This window comes from Lepisosteus platostomus, chromosome 4 (genome assembly GCF_059453375.1).
Source record: "Lepisosteus platostomus isolate fLepPlt1 chromosome 4, fLepPlt1.hap1, whole genome shotgun sequence".
Taxonomy (NCBI): domain Eukaryota; kingdom Metazoa; phylum Chordata; class Actinopteri; order Semionotiformes; family Lepisosteidae; genus Lepisosteus; species Lepisosteus platostomus.
Genome location: NC_142614.1, coordinates 45,623,496 through 45,642,319, shown reverse-complemented (window position 1 = coordinate 45,642,319; position 18,824 = coordinate 45,623,496). Strand labels below are relative to the sequence as shown.

At 38.6% G+C, this 18,824-nt stretch overlaps 1 protein-coding gene across 6 annotated transcripts in view; it reads right to left on the bottom strand.

Moving 5' to 3' along the window:
- Window positions 1–6,429: 6,429 nt before the first annotated feature.
- Window positions 6,430–18,824, bottom strand: part of lhfpl2a (LHFPL tetraspan subfamily member 2a) — a 93,775-nt gene continuing 81,380 nt past the window's right edge. For all 6 annotated transcript variants that reach the window (XM_088629609.1, XM_088629605.1, XM_088629606.1 and 3 more), the window contains one exon: window positions 6,430–11,960. In XM_088629609.1, coding sequence (XP_088485735.1) covers window positions 11,704–11,960 — 257 coding nt within the window. In that variant the 3' untranslated portion in view covers window positions 6,430–11,703. The remainder of the gene's footprint in view (window positions 11,961–18,824) is intronic.

Genomic DNA, 18,824 nt, shown 5'->3' with positions numbered 1-18,824 from the left:
CCTTCTCCCAATGTTAGCTTTTTCTGTAGCATAGATATGTATTGTTTTCAATTTTCCAAAAGCCTGCCTGTGAGTTGTAATAGTGATGAAGCTTGAAACCATCTTACATGTGTTTGCTATAGTCGGAAGGCAGTGGATGCTGTACAGCTGTTTTTATTCCAGTTTTCTCAGGACGACTGTGAAGTACAGACATACCAGGACAGGCAGTCCAAGGTGCTGTTAGATATAGCATCCAGCTGCCAGCAGGGGTCTGTATGAGACAACAGAATTTTAATTTGTGCGTTGTACCACACCAGAAAAATTCAGATGCTGTATTTCACACTGAAGCTTGCCTTATAATGTAGTAAGAAGCAGTCTTTTTCATTGGCACCTCCTCTGCCCTTTACAATGAAAATGTCTTTGCTCATGTTCTCACTGGTTACCTCAGCTTTGCAAAAATGACCATGACTGTGTTTAACTTGTATTGTGATACATCTAGTATAGACAAAACAATTGTGAGTCATCATCAGTGACAAGATATAAGTGTAGTATTGGATGCAAATCCTGAATCCCGAGTTTGAGGTTAAACGTAGTCTGTTATTCTCTAGATGCCTGAACTGTAAAATGTTAATATAAAGGTGCAATTGTTTCTGTATATGCATTTACACTTTTTTACTGTTACTTCAGGGATTCATTGTGCTTAGCTTTAAGACTATCTGATATGCGACATAACATTTTTCGTTTTCCCCCCTTTTTAACCTCGTGGTTATTGTTATTTAAAGGGACAAAATACTCTAGGTATGAAGAAGAATTTCCAAGTGTTGTGCAACAGTGATCACAAAGAATCGGAGTACACCTCTTAAGCAAAATATACAACAAATCAAAATTGTTTACTTCCCAAGCAGTCTGGCTGCTTCTTTTCTGAAACTTGAAAGATAAGGGAACAAGGAAATGAGGGAGAATCCAGTGTGAGCCTCCTGAAGTAGATGTGCCTGTGAACTCTTGTCAATTCCTTGTTACTGAGGTGCTAGTTTTCAGTAATGTTCCTTGGCCAAACCTCTCCCAGTAGCATATCCTGTAATTATTGAGATATAGTTTGGACCGAGTGGGTATTTTGAGCAAGGAGCTATATCACCCTGCAACTCACAACTGACAGCCCATTGGAGCCAAGTAGGAGTGAGCCTGGTCTGGATGGAAGACCTCCTGGGAAAAACTAAGGTTGGTGCTGGAAGAGGTACAGGGGGTACTCACCCTCTGGTCTGTGTGGGTCCTAATGCCCCTATATAGTGACGGGGAAACGACTGTAAAAAGGCACCATCCTTCAGATGAGACATAAAACCAAGTTTCTGACACTGTAGTGATTAAACATATCAGTGCATTTCTTGAAAAGTAGGGGTGTTACGCCAGTGTCCTGGCCAAATTTCCACCTGGCCTTTAAAAATCAAGGCCTCCTAGTAATTGCCATCTATGAACTGGCTTCATCACTCTCTTCTCCTCCCCACTGATAGCTGATGTGTGGTGAGCACACTGTCATCCAGGTGGGGCTGCACATTGGAGAAGGAGAGTCCCCATTACCTGTAAAGCATTTTGAGTGTGTGGAAAACTGCTATATAAGAGTAAGAATATTATTATTATTTCCAGATAGTGTTCTTCTCTCTGTGAGAAATGCCCAAGAGCTCCCCCCCTCTTCCAAATTGTTAAACCACCTGGCTCATCAGTTCTTACCATCTCAAGATGAAGTAGTGTGTACAATGAGTCAAAACGGCACTGTTGGCACCTTAAGAACTATATCGAGAGACCTCATGAACTTTTTAAATACTGTAAGTGGATTAGCCATTGTGTCTTCTAAAGCATTTAACTTCATTAAGAATAGTAATAGCAGATTAAGTTCAGAGTAGAATGGTGGTGCAGTAGTTAGCTTTGCTGCCTGGTATTCTATATAGGTGGAGTTTGTACATTCTCCCCATGTGAGCATACAGTAGGTTTTCCCTGGGTGCTCCAGTTTCCTCCCACAGCCCAAAGACATACTGGTAGGTTAATTGGTTTCTGGGAAAACTTGCCCTGGTGCAAGTATGCGTGTCTATCTGCCCTGTGTTGGACTGGCCTCCTAATCCATGGTGCACCCTGCCTTGCGTCTGTTGCTTGCTGGGATAGGCTCCAGCTCTCTCATTCCCCTGAATTGTAGGAAGCAGTTAGAAAATGGATGAATTGAGTTCTACCTGGAGGGTAAACATGAACATCTGCTCATTGAGTCATGCTAGTTCTGACCAGCACTCAGTGTATGTTATACAGCATGTTTAGGACCTCCAAATACTACCACCTGCTGCTGTGCAGAATCTGGTACCCCCGATTCTCCATGCTGTAGATCTGGTTCTGCAATCCAAGCTGAAGGTTTCATTGTAGGAGCCACTCTTTGATGGGGGGTGAAACATTTGCATCCCCATAATTGGAAGGCTGCATAGGCTCATGGTATAACTCACAGCCACACCTTATATAACTGTATATTTCAATGGATTTTAGATGTGTTGGCACAAATTCAATTAGCATGATGCATCATTCTGCAAAGCACTGGCTATAAGTCATCGAATGCTGCCTGGGGTAGAGTTGAACTAGCTGTGAAATATTGTGGAAATGAAACATTGCTTTTTCAGTGCATCGTCGCAGAGCCGACTCCCCCAGTCCCCTGGAGTATGAGATATGATTTCAGAGTCTGTGCTGTGTGGGTCAACGGGGCATTGTACTGATTGATACGAAAAAATTAAAAGGCAGTGGTTTTAAATGGGCACCTTTGTCCGTTTTTTTTTATTATGACTTCGAAGGGCCCAAATGCTAACCTGCAATTCAAAACACCCACTCGCTAGCTTTTCAATTTGGACTCCCAGAGAGATTGAGTCACAATTTAAATGTTTGGTGCTTTACAGGGGATTCGTTTACATTACAGACTTCTGCATGTCTGGCGGTTCTAAATTGACAGAAGTCCTTGTTTGTACAAAGGACAGGATAGTTAGGAATAGTTATGTGGCAATATAATAAAACTATTCTCTTGTATTCCACACACCCATTTACAATCTCCTCTCAGTTCTACTTCTTCTCTTTGAGAAGCCCCTTTAAAGGTACTATATAAAAGTAGTTTATTATTTATAATACTCAACCCTGCGTTACATACCTCTTGTCAACAGATATGAAAAATAGAAGAATTTCTACAGATTTTGTGCTGAAGCTATTTACTAATAATTTTGACCTTTTTGAATTTGACAAAATTCTTTTTCCAGGATCAAAAACATTGATGTACCATGCAAAATCTGGCTGTTCAAACAGTATTTTATTTTTCTCCCCTTGCTACAGGGATCTCAAAATATAACTCTTTTCCCTTTTTTTTCTCATTTGTAAAAACTCTCAAAGGTCCAATTCTTTGTCATCAATTTACTGCTAGCATTTTGAAACTATTCTTGTTAATCATACATATTTAAGTCAACGGGAACCAGCGTTTAGACTAACATCCTGCATGTACACATATTACTGTAGGTCATTGGAGTTGTTTTAGATACAGTTTTTACATTTGTCCTTGGTAGGAATATCAGCTAAATTTACCAACAGAACCAAGGAACAATTTTCCTCTCATCAGAGACACTCTCGGGGAGGGAAACACTTTTTTTTCCCTTGAAATAATATTTCCTACCTGTGATAAAAAAAGATCTACTTTAATATAGTTCAAGTAGGTAGCTGCATCAGCATGCATAGGCTGCACAGAAACAGATAAAGGTTTATTCTGTGCTGAAAAGAAAAGAGACAAAACTTTTCGTGGAGCCTTTCTTCAGGTGTAGTACATCTTCATACAGTACCTGAAGAAGGCTCCATGGCCAAAACATTGTCTCTTTTCCTTTCAGCATGGAATAAACCTTTACCTGTTACTTCAATACAGTACTTCAGTGATTGAGACAGCTCAATCACAGGATTAATTCTAAACTGGGGATTGGTAAGAATCCAAGTTATTGGATAAATATTGATTCAAAATGGATTATTAAGAAAATAGAAGGTAGTGATTGAAACTTATTGAAGTGGGATGTTATACATTGTTGTTAACCACAGGGATTTTTTTTCTTATGTAGATGTCCCAAGATTGGTTTAGTTAATTTGATATATTTGCAAATGGTCCAAAATTGGCAAACCCAGTATCATAAAAAATAGTACAATAAGTAATAATATGCATAAAATATCAATATTAGAAAGTGGATGACACAAGAGGTTACATACAGATAAGAAGAATGATGCCTTTGAAGAAACATGGAACATGATATTGTCAATGTGCTGTTAGTGGTAATGAAGGCCCAGTGAAGCCTTAGCTTCCCTTAAAAACTCAAAAAGCTTAAAACTTCAAAACACTTAAAAGCAGGGAATACACATGAAACGCCAATTTCCAACAATGCCTTTGGTCCTCGCCACCGTTCTACAAAAATAATTTGCTGTAATGGAACATCCTCAATTGAAAATAACTGAATAATTCCCTGACTGGAAGGTAAGTCAAACATAAAATAATAAAAATAAAAATCACTCTTTTAACCTGGATGAGAAGATTTAAGGAAATTATGATTAGGGAATTAAAAATCCTGAAAGTCATTGACTATGTTAATCCAATAAACCTCTTCAGGCTCCACAAAGAAACCTAGCACAGCAGGAAACCAATTCAAAACACAAAAGAGGGGAAATGCCCATACTGTATACAAAGAGATGAGGGTTGGTTGTTAACACTATCTTCTAATCCAGTTTAATGGAATTCTTCAAAACCTATGCTGACGGGACAAGCATTAGGCAGAATAGTCTTGTTGTAGTCTTTATGTTAGCAATTCCTTTTAGCCTGTGAGGAAACGTTTTGCTTACGAGCACTCTCAGTCTTGGAAAGCAGCACACCGATTGAATCAAAAAAGCCTTTTATTCTGAGAATTGTACGTTTGTTCGTGTGGCTGTCTCATTGTCTTTCCACAGTGGAATGTTTTGTCAGCATAACAGCTATTCGGAAACATATTGGAAGACTTATTTAAGCAGCAGTAGGATTCTTGGGGGGTTTTCAGTTGAACGAATTTTAGCTTTAACTGCCCTTATCTTTTTTTAACACCTAGCTCAAGATCTACATCTGTTAATCTATCATCAGAAAGGGGTTATAACCCCTGGCAAGGGCTGCAGCAACCCAGAGCCTTTTCATTAACAAGCACTGAGCAGAAAACAGGACAAGATTCTCAACAGGATGTACACATTGCAGGGCACGCATACAAGCACACAGTGACATGTAGTGATGTCAAGTACCATTATGGGAGAAAGCCAGAGCATACAGGGAGAACATGTTAACTCCACACAGAGGCACCCCACTCCAAAATCAAACCCAGGACCCCTCAGTTCTGAGGAAGCAGTGCCACCATTATACCCTAAATGTTTCCACATTCATTTTTTTCGTTAATCTACCTCCCTTCAGTATCTAACATTTTATGTAAGAACTTGCACAAGAAAAATATGTGGATCTTTGCGAACTGCATCATATTTATACTGTGGTCTTTGCCTGAAAGAAAGATATTTATATTTGACAGTTTTAGTTATCAGCACATTTCACATTTAAATACTTGAAGTTCTCAATATCTAGTTTCAACCACCAAATACATTTCCTAATAATTACTATGAAGATTTCTTGCCAGAGATTTTCCACTATGGTTAAAATAAATGGTCTGTTGTCATAAAGATTGAAAATGCAAATGTTATTGTTACTTCGTGTTCACTGCAAGTTCCATTATGCTTTTTCTTTTCTCTGTTGTTACCACGTAACAATGCCAATTGCCACTGAGTGCTACATCTGATGTTGAGGAGATTTAAGTTATCTAATAATACGATCAAAGAGTCACACAGAGCTTAATCGTAATGTTAAAAAAACTCTAGTACTTTCACCACTTAATAGATCCCAAAATGCTATTCTTCTAAAACAGTTGAGAATATGAAAAGCTTAATGGACAGATACTGAAAAATAAAAAGGATGGATACATTAAATTTGAGTAATATGGTCCTATTACTGTGGTCAAAATGTGGCTTCAGAATAAAAAACAGTGGACTCACCCAGTTAGAGACATTTAATGAATGTGCTGTAGTTATGACTAAAAGAAACGATTGAGCTGAAGTTATTCACCACACAGAGTACAAATTAGTAAAATTTGCCAGCTGATGAAACATTACTCGAGCACATTATCCTTCCCAGACAGACCAGAGGGGCCTGCTTAAAGTTAAAGACCTTTTTACTCTAAAGGGCCAGAAAAATGTTGATTTCAGATGTAGAAAATCTTCATCCTCACCAATTGTCAGTTCTAGCCTAAATAAAAGCATGAGCCTTTAACCCATCCTAGCAGTACACTAACCATAATTCTCAACATGTTACTTCATTTGAATTGAAAACAAAATGATGTGAAGACCACATTTTTTAAAACAAGACCATATTTATTTCTTTCAAATGAGCGGAAGTCATTTTTAGCATTATGGAAATGTTGCATGCATCTGTACATTGCTGCCGAATTCCCTTGACAAAAAAAAGCTGACAACTGAAATATTATTCAATTGAACACAAAGAATGGTTATTTCCAATAACCAAAAAAAAACTTCCTAGAAAAAAAAGATTTCAGATCAACTGATTAGTAAATCAATATTTGAGTAGTGTCAGCATTGTACAGAAACAGAACATATAACAGAAGCCTGCTTGAGTAAGTCTTTGTTTTTAGCTCTGACCATCTTCCTGGAGATAAAGGACATAATGGAAAAGGAAGGGATAATATATAAAGAGAGCAGCAAGGAGATGCAGATTTTTGCTGAAAGCAAAATTGGTTAACCAGGGAATGTAAAAGACTGCACATCCAGGGCCACCAATCATCCAATTATAAGTATCAAATAATCAATTTCTAAAGACAGAATAATCTGAGATCACTTAAACATATAATTTGATAAATGAGCAATTTTTAAGTCAAGCTGATACATACATTTGAATATGTATTAAACTTCGAGTTTCCATAACTAAACAAATTATTTGCTTAAATGGTCAATAACTTACAACTGTTCCCAGTCTTCTGAATCAGCAGTTTATTCTATGGAGGGGGTTGAGTGGAAAAAAGACCTGTTAGTTTGGGTGTCCTCTGCTAGTTAAAACATCAAGTTAATCTTTGTAAATCACCTTTAAGATCCACTGCAAGGAGCATTAAACTATCCTGGAGTGAACACGGTATTGTAGGGCACTGAATGGCATGACTGACAATGTCTGGAGCTCAGCTACACACTGTAAAACAAGGAACAGTTTTCTAACTAGAGTTGAAAGGCAGCTGGCATTGCTGGAATGCTTATTTATCACCATTACCTTAACCCTTCAAAAAAAAGCCTGTCTGCTCTTGTTTCGGTCTTTTCTTTTTTCAAGTGTATCAAGTGGCTCTTGGTCTTGGCTCAGTGAAAACTGCTTTTGTTGCCAAGGTCAAGCCAAACTTCTTTTAACCCAGGATGCAGCAAGTATGTGTTTCTTTAACTGCTTAATTGTGAGAAATTTTCAAATGAAACCTCTCTTCTGCCCTTGAAATCTTCAACACATTCCTTTTGTTAACTTTTGTTAATATAACAAAAAAACAGACTGACCTACGAATGAATGTACTATATCTATATACTGTATCAGGAACAGGCAGAGAAAAACCTACCCAGTAGAATGCTTGGTTTAAAGGGACTACTATGATTTGTAATACAAGAAAGGCAGGGACCTCAAACCCATAATGAGTTTAAATGATGTCATTTCCTGGACCTTTGCTGGTGTGGCCTAGCACGTTGTTTTTTCCTGAAACCAAATAAGGTTTCAATTTGTAACACGCCTCTTGCCCAGACATCTTCCATTTTAACCCTTGGTATCAAAACAAAACAACTTCCACGAGGACCTTCTTCCTCACACTTTAACTGAAAGCACTAAGATAGGATATTGCACATATCTCTGATCATACACATATTATTAAAACTGTTACATTACAACAAAGATTATGGCACCTTGCATTACACAAAATCGAACAAAAACATTCAACCACAGACAATGAACACATTGGAAAGCCTGATTTGAACTAATGCGCTTCTGAAAAAGCTTTGCATTACAACACAGGTTCACTAGGGCCTCATCACAGCAAGACATTGAAAGGAAGCACGTGCATTCAGAATAATAAGGACTGTCTTTAACATTATGATACACACCTTCATGAGTCATTTGAATTTCTTTTCTAAAAGTGATCTGCTTAATACACATATCTGTAAAGAAATGCATATATTTCATTTGGTAGTTCTCATACAGAGCCTAAATATTTTTAATTCTAGATCTTCCGTCGAAGATCAAAGCTACTGGTTACTGCAGCTATTTCCAAACAAACTAAAAAGCAGAATACTTCACCCACATATACGTTGGCATTACTTGCCATTTAATTTTAGTGGGCTTAAGACTAACAGAACTCAGAATTATAGCATCCTACAATTAAGCTAGATTTTGTATTGCTTTGAGACACAAATGACCCTAACATTTGAGCAAGCTAAAAGAAGGACCTTTGTGTTGTGGCACAACTGGTGAATGAGCCAAAATGAACTACTAACCATTTCTTCTTTTTAATGAATACCAAATATTGTTTCTAAAAGTATTTAAAGTACATGATTTCAAGTTCTTCCAGACAGTAAGTCAGCATTGCCCCTGCAGGGGGCGGTTTTGGTAATAGATTTTGTACTCCATATTCACAGTTTGTTGTTGTTGCTTTGGCACAATTCCGAATGAAGAGTCTGAAACAGTTTGCCACCACAGGTCAGATCAATGATTTTCATTACAAGTGTTACTCGGAACAGAAAAACAAAAAATAGAAATACTTTTACAAGAAAGAGGCGGACTGCACTGATGGACTGAGGCACTTCGTTGATGTGGTCATTTGGCTGGTCTTTTCCCTGTCTATTTTTTACTCCCTGTGCCTGTTTCTTCCCCTGTCTGTTTTGGCCTCTCTAAGGCAGGAGTCAGAACCAATTGACCTCAACGTCAAAGTAAGTCACTTCTCTACTACTTTCAGGATCCCTCCATTCTTTTATTCTAGTTTAATCACAGTCACCCCTCAGCAAATAGGAGAGAGAACCCAGAAAGAAGAACACCAGGTGTTTTTAGTGTTAAAGCTGTGCCTGTCTCATAGACATCGTGCTTGAAGTTGTGAGGCACGTTGAAGTGTTTATTTTCTTGCCTAGAGCATTTGCCATGGTTTAAATACTGTTCAGTATAGTATGCAGAACATCTCCTAGCTCATCCATTCTAAAACAGTCAGTAATACGTCAGATGGAAGGGCCAAAATGGTAGTTTGGTAGGAAATGCGGAACTTATTTACCAAAAGTCACAAAAACGAATCTCTAAAAGCTTGGACTTTTTGCTTGTAATAAATAATATTTAAAAACATCACAAATTCATTTCACAGAAGCTTTCCCATGCAATGCAAAGTTGGATGTAGCACTCACAGTGCATAGCTGTTTGAGCCTTTCCAGGTTGTCATGGTGCTTCTAAACTCCAGCCAGTATTGGATCCTGAATACTGTATCCCTGTTACTTTATATTAAAATTGCATAGTTGTGGAGTTAAAATATTTTAAAAATACATTGTTTTTTGCTTCTTAATCAGTACAATATGTACAAGGGCCTACAGCTTGCAAAACCTGGAATGGATCAAACTGCTATGCAAAGCAGGTCCCTACAATGGCTCAACAGTTTATGTCAAAGAGTGTTGACAATATGTAAAAAACTGGGCTATTCTTGTCCAGTAAACTAAAGTGCAAACAACTTACTTTATCCAAATACATTAAGTGAGAGAAAAAAAAAACGCCAAAAAAACTGTAACCTAAACAGAACAGTTTCATTTGTCTGGAACTAATTGCTTGGTTTTCTGGAACAAGTACAGACAGTATGGGCCAGATCTACTAAGTCCTGGTACAGCAAGCCATACAAGCAATTTGGCAGTGCTCTGGCTCACACTCTGGATGTGACTGATTGCTTTTGAAAGGTGAAGTGAGCTACGTGAAGTTTGCTCACTCGTATAAAGTAAGACGGACAGTCTGATCTGGCAGAAATTGTGAGCAACCTGAAAAATAAGACAGATTCACAAGTCTGCTGTTGCTATAGAATGGAAACTCGCTGGCTTGCATGCCTCTATAATATTGCCCCCAGGACATGGTGCACAGAGAGCAAGTTTTATATAATTGTTTTCCCACATTGACATGAAAAAAATGCTGAGAGCTGTTTTTTTTTTTTCACCAAAACATTAAAAGCAGACATGGCCATGATATATTTCACCAATCTCCCTTTCCCCTGACAAAAGTCAGCCTAGACACTGAGCACAGCCCATGATACTCCCACCCCCGCATTCCATAATTTTAGCTTATGCAAAGCAGGAAAAAAGTGTTACATACAGACTGATAAACCACTCATTGATAACACAGGAGCTTGGCCTGATGGACGCGAGACAATGCTACAGCAAAGAGGTGTTTTCTCTGGGAAAACATGATTGTTCTTGGCAAGTGATCTTCTCGAAACTGAAGGCACTAGAATCTCTGGTCGCTGCCTGTGGTTAACGATGGAAAATCAGTTCTGTGTAAGGGGAGCTTGAGCCTGGCACCATCTCTTCACGGAAACTCCACTGGAACAACTTCTGCAGCCGGTGAGAAGGTGTCCAACAACTGGGGGGGTTTATAATAGGCACAAAAGATTTTCTTTGTTTCTTTATAATTTGGCAGCAATGACATGTGGAAAAGATATTCAATCCTTTAACAATATGAGGACAGAGGCACTGCAAAGTAGTAATTGGCACTACTGCCCCCTATTGTCCTTTATGCCTTAGACATATAGTTCTCCCCAAAACAGTACATTTTCACATGATTTGGAATGCGAGCAAAGCCTTTTTATATTAATAAAACTACAAGCGTGAGCAAACTGCAGGCCAAGGAATGGCATGAAGGGAAATTGTCCATTTATACCACAGCTCATTTCTCAGATCTAGCATTCATGGCTTTGGGGTCAAAAGGCAGTTTCTTGCACACTGGAAAACGCAAATATTTAGTAACTTACAGATTCTTTCACAACTTATAAACTGGAACCACTGCAAGGCATCAAAGGCATATTCCCATCACAGAATAAAGAAACATCTTTTTCTTATTTTCCTTCTGTAACATTGCAGGGAACGTTAAACACAGTGTAGCTGAATGATGGGCACTTTGGATATAATGAGGCTTATAGTTTTAGTAGTGGTTTCCTTATACCACGATTTCAGCAAGGCAAATGTTCTGGAAAGAAAGGCATTCACCGTTTTTTGTTTAATTTGCACAGATAAGCTGGTTTGTAGGGACCGAAAACAATCAGATGTAAAATAAACCAAAAGTCTTTAAAGTAATAAGATCTGTACATTATATACAATTATTTACAATTCATTCCATGTCATGATAGCTTACATTGGCACCATAAACTGAACACCACCGTTTTGGATGGTGTTAAAAAAATAATGCAGAAGCATGACACAGGATGCAAACAAAAGGACAACAAAGAAAAAGACAAACAAAAAGTTAGGATGTTAGTCCTAGTGGTAAACAATGTCTTGATCCCTTTTATAGAGAAAGGAGGCCACCAAGGCCTGCATTCTCAACAGCGGTAGGAAGAAGGCCAGTTTCCTCCAGGGGTTTTACAGCAAGCAGATGAGGTTCTTGCCTTCTTCAATCTCCTCCTGCACTTTGTCACTGGAGGTGGCGATTTCGGCCTGAGCGGAGAACACTGCGCAGATGAAGGTCAGCACGGTGCCCCCTATGGCTGTGTAAAAGGCCCAGCCCAGGGAGCATTGTCCCACCTTGTAGGGGGAGGCCTCTGTCCCGCAGTAGTTCAGCACCTTGTCGGACCCCCAGCCAGCTGGGTACAGCATCAGGCCTAGAATAAGGAAGAGACCTGGAGAGAGAGAGAGAGAAGGCAAAGCAGTTCAGTGACTTTACTTTAAATCTAATCCACACACTTTACTGTAGATTGGACAAGCAGTTAGAAGAGGCCCAAAAAATAAAAATCTGGATAGACTCAATAAAACTCTAAATGTGCCAAGTCATGAAATGACCATGTCAATCATAGCAGATACCATTGTGGTGGTACCATTGTGGTGGTAAATGTATTTGAAGTGAAGCAGTTTCAATGTAAAGATGGATAAAATGAAAAACTGCAAAAGTCTTTGAACAATGCTTACCAACAGCAGTCACTGCCTGTGAAGACGGTCGGGCTGAAATTATGGCTAAAGCAATAACTTGATTTTAAGATTTCCTCGTGCTTTTCATGTCTCTTATTCTCAATATTTGGATTGTGCTGCATCTTCTGTAACTGTGGATAGTCGCAGCCAAACAATTTAATGGATAATTTACAATCCTCTATGACTAACATGCTGAAAATCAAACCAATTAACTCTATAATTGACTCAAACAAACAATTAACTACTACTAAATTCATACCACAAAATGTGGCTCTCTGGGACCAGGGATGAGAATCGCTTAGTCTGTCATTTACAAGGGTAATTTAATATTCCATACCAAAAGGTTCTAACTTATACAACAAAGCCATGCTAAACTAAACTATTATTGACTGAGAATTATGTGTTCATATCTTAAAATTTCATATACTGTACATAAAACACAATAAAAATACCATTCATAGATTTTTACACAAATGATAACCACTTATTTTCTTGTCCAAAATGCTTTTAATCCTTTTAATTTACTTTTACCCGACCCTCCATTGTCCACCTGTTTTTTCCAGTGCAGAGATATGTTGGAAGCCAGAGTCTATCCTGGCAAACAATGGGCGCCAGATGGAATAGACCTGAATACTCACACTTTGGGAAAAAGCAAAATATATTTCTGTTGCTAACACTCAACTCAGGTGTTCTTTTACTGTTTGTTCCATTTACATTCACCCACATTTCATTTCATGTGATACTTTCTACATACAGTGTGTACATGTCTAATTAGATAATAATTAGGTGATTAAAACATCAACAATTTACTCAAAGCCTTCACTAGTGTCTAGTACTATTAAAAAAGACTGCTTATTTTGGATGTAAATAAACCTTGTCACTAAGCAGTCTTTAGCTTACAACACCTCAGGTTAAACTATATGAGTCTCCAAAAGTAGGTTTTCTAATAGATAATCCATCACATTTATTAATCAGATATTATTGATATATAAATGATGAACAGCAGACATTTGAGTTTATTCCTCTCCACACATTTAGTTAAAAAGACTACCTTTCCTACAAAATACAGATCTATCCTGATTAACTATTTAAAACTAAATGACTGAAATTTCAGTAGCAGATCACCATGAAGTTGTTTTTGCATAAAGGCAGCAAGTCTACCTCTTTTGCACAGTTGTTTATGTAAATATGTTCCAGGTATGAAACAGTTATTGCACCTATTGTCTTTGTATTGTGTTTTGTTGAAATGAGGTGTAGTAAGGGCATCTGAAAATCAAGGCCTAAAGCAACAGGAAATGGGAACCACCTTTATTTTAACAGGAAATATTTTTATTAAAGGAAATTATTTTTTCCAGACAGATAAACCAAGTAGTGTGCAATAACCTTGACCCTTATTTGCCTCAGTTGTCTTTCAAGAACTCATCTTGAGATAGCGATCTGCTTAATGTTAATACAATTTTATAGCTATTGAAAAATACAATAGTTATTATTTTGCTGCATATTCATTTTATTTCAGATAAATTTAGATTAGGGCAGCACAGTGGTGCAGTGGTTAGCAATGCAACCTCGCAGTGCTGGGGCCCAGGGTTCAATTCTAGATCTGGGGTGCTATCCACATGGAGTTTGTGTGTTTGCCTTGTATTTGAATGGGTTTCCTCCTAGTGCTCTGGTTATTTCCCATAGTCCAAAGACATATTGGTAGCTTCTGTAAAATTGGCCATTGTGTGAGTGTGTGCATGTTTGTGTGTCTGTGTTTGCCTGTGATTGGTGCCTTGTTCCCTGTGCTTCCCAGAATAGGCTCCGGGTCACTGTGACCCTAAATGGGATAAATGGGCTTTGATGGTGATGGATGTTTAAGGTGCTAGTTTTAAGGCATAAACTAAATGACTATTAATAAAATAAGATTAATAAGAGACTGAGCCATTTGAAACAGTGAAATAGCCTGCTTTGGAATAAGCACTACACATTCTCCTGATTGTTTTGCTCAACCTCGCTAGCTCCCAGTTTGGTTATTTACATGAATTTGCTGTAAACAACAGCCAATTCACTGATCTGTACTTGGTGGAGGAAGTAATGCTACCACACTTTGAAATGACCACTGAGGAAAACCCTCACGAGTGCCGGGAGCTGTGTAAGCATAGTAGTGATGCACAAAGCTTCTGCTACTGGCCTTCCAAAACCCAAATTATTTGAGCTGCTTTGAATGACAGCCCCCACAATGTGGAAAAAGAGAATACTGACCCCTGCTGGTCCACAGTGGTGGTCATAGTAGTCCTCAATGCTTCAACACTATAGTACATATGTCACTTACAGTACACACTCAATATTTTCAATTGAAACACTTCTGCCCTCATGAAAAACATAAATAAAATGAGGGAATTTCACCCTAAATTGGCTACTCATGTTTTCCAAGTAAGAAGGTATGAAAACAGTAAAGTCCTATTGAATTATTCAAAAACAATACATTTCTTCACCCACAATGAATACAAAATACTCTATATAGCACATTGAAAATAATCTCAATGTACTTTATAATACTGTACATGAAAAAATACTGTCATAATAATTGACCAACGAATCCACTGGCAGATATTTCAATTCTTGAAGCATTTTTTTTAAGTATAGTGTCATTATTTGCAATTCAGTATAAATATTTAACATACAACATAATGTTCCAGAAAACCACTACCTTAAACTGGGGGTAAATATGAGACAAATGAAACAGCCTTGATTTGTTAAACAGATACTTCCAGCCTGCCTTTCCTCAAGAGGTCACCGCTTGAAAACAACAGGAACAGAGCCAGGTTTATAAAGCTGCCTCTCTCAGCCATTGACTGCTACTGCTTTCCGGTGTTCACCAACAATCTCTTAAGGAGGATAGGGTTGTTTCCATTAGTTCACTGACACAATTTCTTTCAAACAATTGCTTTAACTCTTGAGCGTCTAGACAACAAAGAGAAAGTGAATTTACTGACATAAAATGTTTGACAGCACAGAAAAATATCTATGTTGCTGTTTTGTATATATGATCAGCCAGAATTTAGCCTTAGCCCAAAAATCAACTTTTGGCAATGACACTGAAAAAACATTTGTTTTAATTATTTCTTTTTATTTTATTGCAAAATAAGTTTTCCAAGCTAGGAACCTTCTAGTGTTCTGTTGCCTAAATTATGTTTTCTGCTGTCAGAATATTTAATATTAAATATATTAAAATACTAAAAATCTTCAGCATGTACAAGCTGAAAATAAAAAAAAACACTTCAAAATTAAAAAAAGCCTCAACCAGGCTTTATTTTAAGGTTTTCCAACAGACATGAACATTACCTAATCCCCCCAATATTTGCACCACAGTTAAATGTATACCTAAAATCAGCAAGAGGAGTATTATGGACTCAACTCTCAATAGCTATATGTTAAGACATAAATGTTCATATTATATGTTGCAGACACCCTTTGTTAGAAATTAAACACAATTTGATTCAAGATTAATGGAAAAGATTTTTCATTCAAAGCCGAGTTGTTTATCACTACTATCATTAGCCAATACTCAGATTGAAGTCGCCACTTTTACACGCAAGGATTTATCAATGGAACCTTTGTTACTACTAACACTTTTAAAGATAAAAAGATAATTTGAAGAGATCGGAAACACTCAAGAATATACAGCATGCAACAAGAGTTCAAAAGATGATAATTACAGGAGAGCTTTGAAATCCTGGTGTTTAGACTGATTGACTACATCAACATCTGTTCAAGTTTCCAGTCTGGAATAGCGATTTCCTCTCGTCACATGATGGCAACGCATTCTCCCTACAACACTGGACTTCTCAAAGGCTCCAAAAGCAGCTGGAAAAGGTCTCAAAACTCTAGCCTTTACTCTGTCCCTGTGGTAGTCACATTGTTTCTCTCTCTCTTCTTATTTTCCACACAGATCCACACAATAAGCCTCGTTAGCACAGTTCAGAGACGCAAGACCAATCTCATTACAGCACTGACACTGAGCACATGACATCTGGATCCCACGGGATCCCACCACAAGTCTGAAACAAAGCCTTTTCAGTCCAGCCAGTGAAAAATAAAACACGAAAACAAAAAGATCATATGTCCCATATTATTTCTGTTACTTTACTTTAAGACATAAGAAAGGGTACAAATGAGAGGAAGCCATCTGGCCAATGTAGCCTGTGTGATTGCTAGTTCTATTCATCCATTTTCAAACCATGTCATCCAATACAGGGTCAGGGGGCGGGGGGGCTGGAGCCTATACCAGAGAGAAGCGGGGTACCTCAAGGGCAACTTTTCTCAGAAACGCAATGAACCTACCAGTAGGTTTTAAGACTGTGGGAGGAAACCAGACCATCTAAAGGAAAACATGGAGAGATTATATGCAAACTCATGCAGACAGCTCCCCAGGTCCAGAACTGAGCCCAGGGCCCCAGCAATTGCTGAAATACAGCAATGCTAAGCACTGTGCAATTTTTTCTTTCAATTTTATTTGTACTTAGAAATGGTTTCTTCCCCCGCCACATTTTTCAATAAGTTTTTCACTGGACTATTTTTTGAAAGGTAATATTAACAATCTAAATATATATGTGTATGATTATGAAGAACAGCATATGAAACTGAAAATTAAATTTAAAATGAACAGAGTATATGAAGTTCTACTAGGTATGTCAATAATGTCATGTGTCCCATAAAATATAATAATAATTTCTTACACTCTGGACACTCCACACTCCGCTTTACAGGTAATGGGGACTCCCCTCCACCACCATCAATGTGCAGCATCCACCTGGATGATGCGACGGCAGCCATAGTGAGCAAAGTACGCTCACAACATACAGCTATCAGTGGGGAGGAAAACAGAGTGATGACGTCAATTCATAGATGGGGATTATTAGGAGGCCATGCTTGGTAAAGGCCAAGGGAAATTTGACCAGGATGCCGGGGTTACACCCCTACTCTTTTTGAGAAACACCCTGGGATTTCTAATGACCACAAAGAGTCAGGACCTTGGTTTTACGTCTCAGCCGAAGAACGGCACCATTTTACAGTATACTGTCCCCCGACCCACACAGACCACATGGTGAGCACCCCCTGCTGGCCCCACTAACACCTCTTCCAGCAGCAACCTTAGTTTTTCCCAGGAGGTCTCCCATCCAGGTACTGACCAGGCTCACACCTGCTAAGCTTGCTGAGTTGCAGGGTGATATGGCTGCTGGCATATAAACAGCTTCATTCAACTCAGGGTCATGGGGACACCAGACCCTATCCCAGGAACCAGGGGGTGCAAGGCAGGATACAGCCTGGACAGGATACGTGTCCATTGCAGCCATAAAAACATGTGTGATGCTATTATTTTAGTCTACAATTATGGAACAGTTTTCTCCATCCTTTACAACAATAAATGAGGGAAGCTCAGCTTTTTTTTCTAATAATGCAGACTTAAAGGGTAAAAAAACATTAAAATCCACTCAGCTCAGTCCAGCTCACTTTGTCTGATATTGCATTAGCCTTTAAAACACCTTTATACAAATCTTAAAACTGAAAGATTGAGGAAGATGATATAGGAATGAAGCAACTCTGTTCTATGTTTAGTTCAAATATGCGTTAAATTAGGAAATAAAACTAGGTCATAAATGTTTTCCACATGTTATTTAGCCTGACAGCTAGACAACCCCTGGTATCAGATAGACGATGGTGATGTGGTTTTGATTTTCTTTCCACGGAAACAAAACTGCTTAATACTGTACTTTCAACCCAAGCTGAAGAAGATAGGGGATAAACACCATATACTGCACTCACAGGACAAACACTAGATTCTGTACTATATTCTATATTTTTCTTATGCTATATTCTTACTCAGGCATCCCAGCTGGTCTGTCAAACTGTGATTCATTATTAATCTATGAGCCTGGTCAGTACCTGGATGGGAGACCTCCTGGGAAAAACTAAGGTTGCTGCTGGAAGAGGTGTTAGTGGGGCCAGCGGGGGGCGCTCACCCTGCGGTCCATGTGGGTCCTAATGCCCCAGTATAGTGACGGGGACACTATACTGTAAACTGGCGCCGTCCTTCGGATGAGACGTAAAACCGAGGTCCTGACTCTCTGTGGTCATTAAAAATCCCAGGGCGCTTCTCGAAAAGAGTAGGGGTGTAACCCCGGTGTCCTGGCCAAATTTCCAATTGGCCCTTACTAATCATGGCCTCCTAATAATCCCCCTCTATGAATTGGCTACATTACTCTGCTCTCCTCCCCACTGATAGCTGATGTGTGGTGAGCGTTCTGGCGCACTATGGCTGCCGTCGCATCATCCAGGTGGATGCTACACATTGGTGGTGGTGGAGGGGAGTCCCCATTACCTGTAAAGCGCTTTGAGTGGAGTGTCCAGAAAAGCGCTATATAAGTGTAAGCAATTATTATTATTATTATTATAATTATGTGTCTTTATTAATATTGTATGGCCGCAGTCTCCATTGTCCACAATTTAAATTAACTTAGTAGAAGTACAGAAATAATTTAGTCATCACTGTCATTAATTCCTACAGTTAAGGTGATGACACCCATGTAGCCCCAATA